We start from the raw sequence: 12,440 nt of genomic DNA, 5'->3' as shown, positions 1-12,440 counted from the left end.
GGACAGACGTCCGTGGGCTCGGTGGCTCAGACGTCCAGCACGTGGTTCAGGTAGGAGATGTAGCAGACAGACGGACAGACATCCGTGGGCTCGGTGGCTCAGACGTCCAGCACGTGGTTCAGGTAGGAGATGTAGCAGACAGACGGACAGACGTCCGTGGGCTCGGTGGCTCAGACATCCAGCACGTGGTTCAGGTAGGAGATGTAGCAGACAGACGGACAGACGGACGTGGGCTCGGTGGCTCAGACGTCCAGCACATGGTTCAGGTAGGAGATGTAGCAGATGGCCAGCCTGAGGATCTCGATCTTGGAGAGCTTCTTGTCAGGGGGAAGGGTGGGCAGCAGCTTGCGCAGCTCGGCGAAGGCCATGTTGAAAGCCTCGACGCGGATGCGCTCCCGTGTGGCGTGGGCTGTCCGGTACTTAGCCGTGGCACGCCGCCGCCGCCGCCGCTCCTCTCGGCTCAGGTGCTGCAGGTCCTTTTTCAGAGCCTCGCCCGGCTCCGCTAGCCGGGATTGGGCACACAAGCTGATGCCGCCGGCCTCCTCCACTCCAGCCCCACGGCCACCGCCCCCACCACAGTCGCTAAAAACTGACTCTGTCTCTGAGTGAGACGGGGGCACGTCGATTTCCGTCTGGTCTGAATTGAGCATCATCTTTTCAAAGGATGGATGGATAGACAGACTGATGGGTGTGTATCGGGATAGATAGATAGATAGATAGATAGATAGATAGATAGATAGATAGATAGATAGATAGATAGATAGATAGATGAGGTGTCTGGGGATAGATAGATAGATAGATAGATAGATAGATAGATAGATAGATAGAGGGGGTGTATGGGAATAGATAGATAGATAGATAGATAGATAGATAGATAGATAGATAGATAGATAGATAGATAGATAGATAGATAGAATGAATTCCAAAATAAAATTGCTCTGCTTCTAATATTTTGTTCTCTGGTTCACATCATCATCATTAAAAAAAAAAAAATAATCCTTCCAAGGAAATTTCAAAGCTGATTACTCTCTCCAGGAAATTAGTCACACAATCAACAATCTTCCAAATAAATCATTTAAATACATTTCCAATAAATATATAAATTAAATAAATAAATCTCTCCTCTATGTGCGCGTGTAGATTGCTGGGTCCGTTTTTGGCACGCTTTGCGACGTGGTTTGCCTTCTTCAGATGTCAGTCTCTGCAATTGCCTCCAAAGTGCTCTAGAAAACAGAAACAAAGGAGTTCTCACTGACTTTCTGCTCCCACTTAACAAACAGACAGAAACACAGAAAGAAAGAGAGTTTATTTCATCTGTCCCTTTAGGACAAGCAAACAGTTCCAGTTACAAGCCAGCAAAGCACCCTGTCCCCGTGCAGAGAACGGACGCAGCTCGACCCATGCATGGCTGCCAGCAATGTGGGCAGTGGGCAGGGACTCAGGGGTTGCAGCAGCCCGTGGCTGCAGGGAAAGGCCCAGAGGGGGGAGCCTGTGGAGAGGCTGTGGGACTAGATGGAAGCCGTTTCTCCGGGCTCTCTGGAGAGATGACAGGTGGTGGATTGGAGCGAGGGGGGAAAAGACAGACTGCGGGGCTGGGGGGGCTTATTGTATATTAAATGAGCCCGTATGTCATGGATTCTGGCACCCCAGACATATGGAACCCAACACAGCTGCTTTGCTTGACGTGTCCAAATGGAAGTTGGCTCCCTGCTCCCCCCGGGACTCTGCGTGCAGGCCAGGAACACTGGCTCTCCGTCTCCCCTCCCTCCGCTGCCTTCACAGCCCTGCTCTGCAGAGCCCAGGTCGCACAGAGATGCTTCCAAAGCAGGGACTGTGGGTCTGGGGAAAGGGCAGGCTGGGCCTGAGCCACCCCTCCCAACCAGGCTGGGACAGAACCAGGCAAGGGGCAGAGCCAGAGGGGAAAGGGAAACAAAGTTTGGAGTGAGTGGAATGAAGAGGGGTTAGAAAGAAAGATCTCAGCGCTAGAGAGAGCTGTTACTGCTAGCAGAGACTGTAAACTGGATAGATAGACAGATAGCTAGCTAGCTAGAGGGGGTGGTTGGAGATAGATAGATAGATAATGTGTATAAAATATTATTCTTGTATAACAACTTTTGCACATGGTGAGATGCTTTTGAATTCTAACAAGCCATATGATTATAAGAAACTGAAACAGAATGGCGGAATGAACAGAATGGATAAACAGAGGCAATGAAATGAAAGAAATATTCTGAGTCGGACTTTAAAAGACTGACATGTACAGACACAGCCTCATGAATGTGTAGAAACGCACCCAGAGAAGGACATATGCAAACTCAGAGAGGGAAACTCACAGGCATATACACTGAAATTTGTACACACAAAAATACACTCCCAAATTCACACACAGAGAAATTAACGCACACAAAACCCACACACATATGTACACAGTAATTCACCCACACGCTCACATACACACACAGAGTCACGCACATGAAAAACAGACACAGTATGCGAACACACACAAATTCATACACACAAAACCACACACATACACACACAGTAATTCACCCACACATGTGCACACACACACAGAGAAATAAATATACACAGCCAAAGTCACACAAATGTACACAGAGACGCACACAGAGACACAAACACACACTTACATTGCAATATGGGGAAACACCTGTCAAATATGTTCCCTAGAAATCTTGTACCAAATAAAATAAAAATCCAGAAAGCCAATTATTTCACTCACACGGCACATTTTAATTAAAAACAAATTAAAAGTTATTCTAGCGAAGGTCGAGGGTTCGGGGAGCAAAGATGGAGCTGTTTTTGGGTGGAACTGCTTTTCGGGCACTGCTTGTAGCTGTATCCAATGCCCCCTTCTCCCTCAAAGATCTGAGCTTTGCACCCTGAAGTGGTGTGTGTGAGGGGGGAGGAATTGGGAGACCTTGGTCTGGGGGGAAGGGGAACTAGGGAGCACACAGAACCCCTGCAATGGCGGGGGATTGGGGAGAGTTGCTGGGACTCCCTAGAATAGAGGGGGACGGGAGGGGGACACCCAGAGAGTTTGTGGGGTCGGGTGGGAGGGAACCAGTGAGCCCAGGGGCTATGCAATGAGCTACAAAGTGTGCGACCCACTAGTAACTTACCCTCTTTGTGGCAAGGTCCAGAGACACCAGTTCAGGTGTCAATCAAGAAGGCCTCGATCCAGCCGAGCGCTTAGGCATGTGTTTAAATTCTCTAAGTGTGTCTGTCTCCCGTCACCAGTGTGCGCTAATTAGTCTGTCTAATGTAATGTTTTCTCTTCCATTTCCCTGCCCCGCCTCGTCTCTCTCTCTCTCCGTTGCTCTCTCATTCATGTTTTCTCAAGGATGTTCCCCGATCTCCCACTTCTAAGCCCAAGAGGGGAGACCAGGCCCCCTCTCTCCCCGCTTGGCCTTGGGAGCAGTGTGCTGGGAGAGCGAACAATAGTGAGGGAAGGTCTGCGTGCCGCGGGGGCAGCCGGGAGCTGCTTTTCTTTCCCGAGCGCTTGGGCACACATGGAGCGAGACACGGTCCCTGCCCCAAAGAGTTCACAATCCTGGCTCACAATTACTGTCCATGGAGAGCTGCTTCATGCTGCAGCATCACCAAGCCATGGGAACAGGTAGTGCTCCCCTGGATGGCTGTGCTTACATCCCTGGACCGCGCTTAGAAGGAGGTGGCTCTTCACGCTTCTGCCTCAGGCAAGGGCTGCGTTCCTTGCAGCCAGGTCTCTGCAGTCCCTGAGAGCTGCTGCCTGGCTTTGGTGGACTCACACTGGATTTGCACTCATAACACTTGTCTGTCAAACCTACGGCTCTTTCTAACCATGCCCCACACTCCCCGGGACCGTAGACTTTGATGCCCTGGGACTGCCCCACTGCTCGCTTAGCCCAGTTTGACACCAGCATCACTGTGCTGAAGACAAGGGGCGGGATTCTCTGTCGCCCTGTGCCTCGCACCCCGTGCAAAGCGGGGGGCCCCAGCGCTCGCTCAGTGCTGGTGCGAGCGACTGCGCAAGGTGCACGGTGGTGATGAAGTGACACCGGTGTCAAACTGGAGTGAGCCTGCAACCAAGTCTGGCTCTGTTGCTCCTGCACAGGGGTGGACGGGTGAGGTCACAAATATGGACCAGGCAGTTCATTTGCTCTGGGGCAAGTGGGGCTTTTCCCACCCCCAGACTTTCCATAGGTCTAGATGCTCTACTGTTTTCCCCCACCCCCCCGACTTTGCAGGATATAATATAACCACATACAACGTTCCATACGCTGACAACTCCCTCCCCTTCCACAATTTTATTTTTGTGACGATGTCCCTGACGCAGGCATAATCGCTTTAAACACCCAGCCCCAACCCCCTGGGAGGTGATTAATGAAAAAGGAGTGGCCAATAGGATCTGGGGTGGGGGCAGGGTACGCCACCTCCACCTCCCTGCCCCCACCCCAGAACAATCGCCAGCGACATTTCCAGGAGAACTGGCCGTGCCCTCACTTGCCAGCCGTTTGCATTGAACACGCTAGATGGAATCAAGTTGACCGGGCCAGGTTCTGAGCGGGTGTAAATTGCCCTAGGGCAGTGGAATTATGCCCAATTACACCAGCCAAAGGTCTGGCCCTTTGTTATTACAGTGAGACGACTAACAAGACAGGCCTCTGGGTGTAAACGCCAGGCAGGGACGATGATTTATACCCCTGGGGCTCAACGCAGGAGCCTTAATCAAGTCCTGACTCACGGGACTCCCAGGCTCACTCGCATGAGTACAGGTTGCAGAATTGGGTCTAAACAGCTTCCTTTCCCAGCTGCCTGCTTGTCTGAGCTACTCCATCCTGCATGTCCCTGATGCTTTACACCCATGACTTTCCCTCTTGGGAGATTTTCACTTCTGCCCCCCTGCAATAAATGCAAACTGAGTGTTCCGTCAATTTGGCTGTTGCAGAAGCCTGGGTTGAGAACCCCTCGCCCTGGGACGCTGGGCAGGAGCCAGCAGTCACATTCAATGGCCACTAAAATCTAAAACATAATTCTGAGCCAAAGGCCCTTTTCCCCCTTTCCTGAATCTCCCTGCGTGGCCCTTTCCCTGCCTCCAAGTGCGGTGTCCCCAAATGCAGCACGTGACTGCTGGTGAGAGGCACCACCACCCTGGACAGCCAAAGCTGTATATCTGGACTCAGGACACCCCTCCACCCCCAGCCCAGGAGTATGGGGTGTTTGGATCTGAGGTTTCTTTTTAGAGCCATCACAACACCCAAAAAAACCCCTCTCAATTTGACTTCTCCAAAGTTAAGTGAATGTGCGTATACCAAAGGTTATATCAAAAAGCTAACAGAGGGTGGGGGAAATTCTCTGTCTTGAATATTGTAATACTTCTAAATTTATATGGAATGATCTAATCTATCTATCTATCTATCCCCATATACCCCATCTATCTATTTATCTATCCCCATACACCCCCTCTATCTATCTATCTATCCCCATACACCCCATTTATCTATCCCCATACACCCCCTCTATCTATCTATCTATCTATCTATCCCCATACACCCCCTCTATCTATCTATCTATCTATCTATCTATCTATCTATCTATCTATCTATCTATCTATCCCCATACACCCCCTCTATCTATCTATCTATCTATCTATCTATCTATCTATCTATCTATCCCCATACACCCCCTCTATCTATCTATCTATCTATCTATCCCCATATACCCCATCTATCTATTTATCTATCCCCATACACCCCCTCTATCTATCTATCTATCCCCATACACCCCATTTATCTATCCCCATACACCCCCTCTATCTATCTATCTATCTATCTATCTATCTATCCCCATACACCCCCTCTATCTATCTATCTATCTATCTATCTATCTATCTATCTATCCCCATACACCCCATCATCTATCTATCTATCTATCTATCTATCCCCATACACCCCCTCTATCTATCTATCTATCTATCTATCTATCTATCCCCATACACCCCCTCTATCTATCTATCTATCTATCTATCTATCTATCTATCTATCTATCTATCTATCCCCATACACCCCATCATCTATCTATCTATCTATCTATCTATCTATCTATCTATCTATCCCCATACACCCCCTCTATCTATCTATCTATCTATCTATCTATCTATCACCGTAGTATGTCACCGCCTGGTACCGCAGCAATGGGTCTGATTGCAATCTATCAGTGTATCTATAATGCCCACCTCACCCCATCCCAAGCAATTGCCTTACCCCTAACCAGATGACATCCTCAATCTCTGAAGTTCCTCTGGCTTTTCTCTGCTTGCAGGACGAAGCCCGAATAATCCCAGCCCTGAGGATCCGGTTGGCTCGTTCGTTCATTGACGGGGAAGAAAGTTTCCCCCTGTGCGCTCAGACTCCTGCACTGATGGACGGGCCCGGGGAGGGGAGGGATCCTGTCATTGGGGCCCAGACATGCGGAGGTGCAAACGGGCTGCTACACATTTATATGGACACACCTTGAAGCATGCGGCCCATACACTATATATACACGCACCCAAGCTAGCATGCTGCCTCCCACCCCAGGCTTCCTATTGGCCACTCCAGTGCTCCCCCTCATAAATATTAAAGGCAGCAGAGGGGATCCCATTGGCTGGGAGGGAAGTTAAAGCCCCCCTGGGAGGGAGGGGAGGTGGGGTTGGATGTGGTCCGGCAGGGGGGAAGGAGGTAGTGGGGTGGGAGGGAGAAGGAGACATCTGTTCACCATGCATATTTCATAAAGGAGAAATAGAGAGACTGGGGGGGGGGGGGGGGAGTGTGACAGGGGGAGAGGGAGAGAGAAACAAACAGAGACCTCTCCTCTGCGTGGGGGTGGGACAGAGGGGACAGTGCTTGGAACAGAAACTGAATGGATAATGCTGCGTTCACAGAGACTGGCCACCCCGCAGAACCTGGGCTGACCATTGGTGCGAAGCACAGAGCGGGCCATTGTGCATATGTGTGCGTGTGTGTTTGTGCATATGCTTGTGTGTGTGTGCCTGAGTTTGTGTGTGCGCACGTAAGTTTGTACGTGGTTGTGTTTTGTGTGTGTGTGTGTGTGTGTGTGTGTGTGTGTGTGTGTGTGTGTGTGTGAGAGGCAGGCACGCACAGGATGTTGATGTGCCTCACACACAACTCAAGGGACCTAGCATCAGTGGAACCTTCCCTTCTACGGATTGATTTGAAAGCGCCTGTATAGATTTTAAAAGTTTGATGGGATAAGAAAGCCAGCCAGCCAGCCATCCCTAACATCCAAATATCCATACGACGTGTTCACAAGCACTTTAACAACACACTAGAATATTTTTGGTGGTTAGATTAAGCCGCGTCCTCCCTGCCAGGCGGCCCGTCCCCTCCTCTTTCAGATCCCTCCTTTAAAATCTCATTTTAAATCCTTCCTACTTTGCTCTCAATACCAATAATCTCTCCACAAACTCCCTTCCCTGGACTATCTACCTAGCTAGTCCCATATCATCCATCTAATCTAATATCGATCTATTAATCTAATATCTATCTAGCTATCCCCATACACACCCATCATCCATCTAATCTATCTATCTATCCCCATACACCCCCTCTATCTATCTATTCCCATACACCCCCTCTATCTATCTATCTATCTATCTATCTATCTATCTATCTATCTATCTATCTATCTATCTATCCCCATACACACCATCTATCTAATCTAATCTATCTATCTATCTATCTATCTATCCCCATACACACCATCATCTATCTATCTAATCTATCTATCTATCCCCAAACACCCTATCTATCTATCTATCCCCATACACCCCCTCTATCTATCTATCTAACTAACGGCTCCCCAGTTTGCTGACTGGGAAGATCCCTCCTTTCCCCATCCCATCTCTTATTTCCCCTTTTCCCCCATTAGTATCTGGGGTTTCCTTTCTATCCCGTCCCCCTTTCCAGTCCCCACTCAGTGCACCCAGGAGCTGGTTTCTCCTTGCTGCAGCGGCAGGAGGTGCCCAGGTGATGGGCACACACACCTGGGCAAGCTCCAGCCCAGGGCCCCGTCTTAGCAGATGGTCTCGGAGTTTGCAGGGAGAGGAGGGGAGGGCGGGGGAGGGATCAGGTGGCGGCGAGGAGCTTGCATCACCATTGCTATGGCACTGATTAAAAACCAATATCTGCCTAATGAGCTCGTGGCAATAGCAGCATCCACCCTGAAATTAACCCACACGTAGATACATGTGTGCACATCACACACACACACACACACACACACACACCCTGTGCCCAGCTCTCTCTCGCACATACACATGCACGCACACAAACGCATCATCCCCTGTAACCATCACACACACACAAACATCACACCCATAAACATCACAGACACACGTAAGCACCACAGACGCTCAACGCCACCACACACTACACCCATGACACACCCAGTGCTTAAGCTGGGCCAGGGCTTGCCAGGGCTGAGGCCCGGCACCTCTGGGCCTGGCAGTTCAGAGCCCGGCACCGCTGGGTTTGCTGCATCTGTTATGAATGTAAAAAAATTGCTTGAGCCGCGGCACCTCTTTTATTACAAATTAAGCACCGCCATCACCCCCGCAGGTCCATCACACACCCACACCACATGCCCATCACACACACACACACACACACACACACACTCTTCTCATGACCCACACCCACACCACATGCCCATCACACCCACCCGCACTCTCTGCCTGCTGCTGCCCGCACTCCCCTCTCCCCATGGGGTGACTGATGGGCCACATACATATTTATTTATTTCTCTCTCTGCACACTCCCTGCCCCTCCTGTTTGTGTCTCTCTTCCACCCCCAGGGGCCAGCGCCTCTCCCCCTGCCAGGATGCCAGCCGGGCCCTACCTAGCTCTGCAGCTGATGGTGGGATGGTCTCTGGGCATCTTGCCCGGGCCCTGGGAGGAGGGGACGCAGGCAGCTAGCCCGGGATCTCATGCCTGCTCTGTTCTCGGCTTCCTGATAGCCCCAGCTCAGTATCTGGGTCTCTCTGCTTTGTGTTCTCTTCGGTGACTGCTTCCTCCAGGCCTTAGACAAACGTCCTGTGTAGCCGAGACCCAGTGCCCCCCGAAATCTCACCCCCCAGAGCAGGGCCGCCCAGAGGATTCTGGGGGCTTGGGGCAAAGCAATTTCGGGGGCCCCTTCCATAAAAAAAGTTGCAATACTATAGAATACTATATTCTCATGGGGGCCCCTGCAGGGCCCGGGGCCTGGGGCAAATTGCCCCACTTGCCCCCCCCCCCCCCCCGGGTGGCCCTGCCCCAGAGCAAGGCCCCTGGGCTACCTAGCCACACTGCACTGCGTTGTCAGCCATGCAGCCCTTCGCTTCTTTCCAGCCAGGGCTGGAAATCCCAGGGGAGAGTGTCAGATAATGGGGGTGGGGGGAGTGTCAGCCGATAATTATTTAATGACAGCCGCTGCTGAGATCTAAGAAGTTAAAGCTCTCTAGAACCCTTAAAAGACAAATTGTCAACATCACATCTCAAAAGATACAAAGGCAGCCGCCTCAGGAGAACCTCCTAAGTTCTCGGGCAGCGTTTTTCTTACTTTGCCTCGCTGTAAATCTCAACCATTATCGAGGGAAATATTTTCCCGTTGGTTCGGGCGCGCAGCGAAATCGACGTTCACTGACATTCTCCGGTCAAAATCGGAGCCTTCCACGCCTGCTCATACGCCACTCTGCCCCAGGGCAGTGCCAGATCACCGCTCCCATGGGCTGCCGGCTCGTTCAGTGCCAGGGAGCTGGGTGAGTTTGGTGCTGGGGTTTGTCACAGGGCAGCGGGCCCCTGGGAGTAGAACTGGGCCCATCCCGTCTGGAGCCGAACTGGTGAATACAATGCAGCCAGTCAAAGGGGCTGGGCTACACTTTGGCCTGTAGGCTGCTAGTGGCCAGGGAGGGGGAATTGATTGGGACAGGCTGTTCCTGTGGGGTGTGGGGTGGGAAGCCCCAGTGGTGGGTCCTCCTGGAGCAAGCGGCCAGGTGCCCAGGGGCCTAGCCCAGAGAGCTGGTCAGAACTGGGAAGCAGCCAGATGCCCTTCAGAGGCCTGGAGCTGAAACCAGAAAGTTAGGACTGGGTTAAAAGGCGGTGTTGCTGTTGGTTGACTTGCTTCTTTAAGAAAATAAAGCTCCTTGCAAGAGATGGGGTGTGGCCACATGTATTTTGGAGCTGGGGAGAAGCTCCATGATGGGGTTTAAGCAGTGGCCTGGGACTCCAGAGATCTGTGTTCAGTCCTTAGCTCTGCCCCAGACTGACTCCCTGTGTGACGCTGAGCAAGCCACATCCTCTTTCCGTGCCTCAGTTTCCCCATCGGTAGAATGGGGATAAGAACCCTTCCTATGTTTGCCTTGCCTATAGATTGTAAGCGCTTCAGGGTACAGACTGTTTCTCCAGCTGCGCCGCGCCTGGCACAACGGGGGTAGGGCCGGTAAGCGCTACTATAATACGAGCAATCGTTTTCCAAGCTTAAGATACCCTCTAGATAAAGTCCTTGGTTCAAGAGGAACTCGGCTTAGAGTGTCAGGGCTGAGTGCTACAAACCCAGCAGCCTGTGAGGCAGGGGCTTCCCCAGGATCAGGCCCTAGCTGTGACGGGGGAAATGAGACGGGGTCGCTAAGGGGGCACAGGGAAGGCGTTAAGTGTCTAAAGTAGAAGGCTGGGGCTTGTTTCTAGGCTGGGTAAGGACTGGAGTCAGCTCCCAAGGGAGGCTGTGGGGTCCCCGGCCCCGGAGGTTTTTAAGAACAGGTAGGACAGACTCTGGTCTAGGGCCTGCCTTAGGGGGATGACCTCTCGAGGTCCCTTCCTGCCCGACGTTGCTGGGATTGTACGGAACAGCTGCGCCGGGCCCAGCTCGTGAGGAACGGTTTAGGCTGCCCCGTGCGCGGGTGCTCACGCCGGATTCAAAATGAAGAACAACCGGGAAGGGAAAGAGAAGGCGCCCAACCCACTATCGAAACTCAGACGAGGTCGGGCTTGGGCCCCGGGCAGCTGAAGATCTACAGAGCACCCTGCTCCTAACGCTGAGTTTGCTTCACTGGCAACGTTTCCAAGAGGGTGAAACCCTCCGAGACCCTCGGAGATCTGCCCACCTCGACTGGCGGACACGGTGGCCGGGGATCAGGTGCAAAGAAGCAGCCGCTGAGGTCGACTCTGGTACCACAAGCTGAGCGTGCTACCCTGGACACCCCTGGGGCTGTGTGTGGGAGGGGGGCACAGGGAGGCAGGAAAGAGACTAGAAGAGGCAGCATTTGGCAGGAGATGAGGCGACATATTGTACAAACCCACTGGGGACCCAAACTGGCTCGTGCTTGTCAGGGAGAGCAGACGGCTTTAACCCTTCAGGTGCTGGAGCGGATGCAAGCCTGACTTTCGAAGCTTTTTACGCTGAGACGCTGGAAGCCTAAATCGTTGCCTGGAGGCCTCAACAGAGATCAGGGCCGCCGTTGGGCCGGGCGCCGCCTAGAGACAGAGTAAGAGACAGTCCCTGCCACAAAGGGCTCACCCGCTATACAAGCAAGAAAGACAGACAGACGGTGGGGGATAGGCAGGATTATTATCCCCGTTTTACACAAGGGGAAACTGAGGCACAGAGCGATGCAGACACTTGCCCAAGGTCCCCCAGTGGCAGAGCTCCCAAGTCCTGCTCTAGCCCACCCTTCCCCTCTGGGGGCCCTCGCTTTTGTTTGCGGGTGTTTATGGTGCCGGCAAGTTAGCTCCTGCCCAAGTAGGGGTGAGGGCCCCTTTAAGGCCCCTTGTCTTGTAGCACCATGGGCACTGGATAATAAGGGGGCGACGGTACCTGGTTAGCCCAGTGAGGACCGCACGGCAGGGATGCGGTGCTTGGTTCTCACATTTCCTTACGCCAGGCGAGTCCTCTCCTGTCTGGTGACTCTGACACACACCCCTTCTCAGGCACCGGTGCATTGTGGTCTTCCTGGAGCACCTATCCCATACTGCTTAGTGCAACTGGGACGGCTGCTGTGGCTGGTGCAAGGGGCTGTACAGACCTTGCTAGCAATGCTGCGGTGATCTGCCTGCGCCTTGGAGCACGAGGGCTGCTAGCCCCAACCTTAACTCCTAGGGGGAGAGAGAATCGGGCCCTGAAGCAACCAACCACCCAGGCTGCAGGCAGTGGAAAAGCGACAGGCCTGCCTGTGAATTCACAGCCTTGGGGCTGGATTCACGTCCATGACACTGCTCCGAGATCCATGCAGTTACAGCTGGGGTGGGTTTGCTCTGCCCCTTCCCAGCTCCTCTCCCACATCACCTTCTTCATTCTACCAGCTGCCTCTCCCTGATTCTGCTCTGGGAGTGACCTGACCTCAGCGGGCTTACACCGGCACCACTGATCAGAATCCAGCCCGGCCTCTCGCTCATAGTGCCCGGAGTCTA

At 52.4% G+C, this 12,440-nt stretch overlaps 1 protein-coding gene across 1 annotated transcript; it reads right to left on the bottom strand.

Moving 5' to 3' along the window:
* Positions 1–242: 242 nt before the first annotated feature.
* On the bottom strand, positions 243–653 carry NHLH1 (nescient helix-loop-helix 1). The gene has a single exon (XM_065420524.1). It carries the CDS (start codon positions 651–653, stop codon positions 243–245), a length of 411 nt encoding a protein of 136 aa, XP_065276596.1.
* Between the last annotated feature and the right edge of the window lie 11,787 nt (positions 654–12,440).

This window comes from Emys orbicularis, chromosome 20, assembly GCF_028017835.1.
Source record: "Emys orbicularis isolate rEmyOrb1 chromosome 20, rEmyOrb1.hap1, whole genome shotgun sequence".
In the NCBI taxonomy this organism is placed as follows: domain Eukaryota; kingdom Metazoa; phylum Chordata; order Testudines; family Emydidae; genus Emys; species Emys orbicularis.
The sequence above is the reverse complement of the archived record's forward strand: the minus strand, read 5'-3'. Positions and strand labels throughout refer to the sequence as shown.

Coding starts and splice junctions, on each gene's coding strand:
- NHLH1 (XM_065420524.1), bottom strand. CDS start 653: ATGATGCTCAATTCAGACCAGACGGAAATCGACGTGCCCCCGTCTCAC.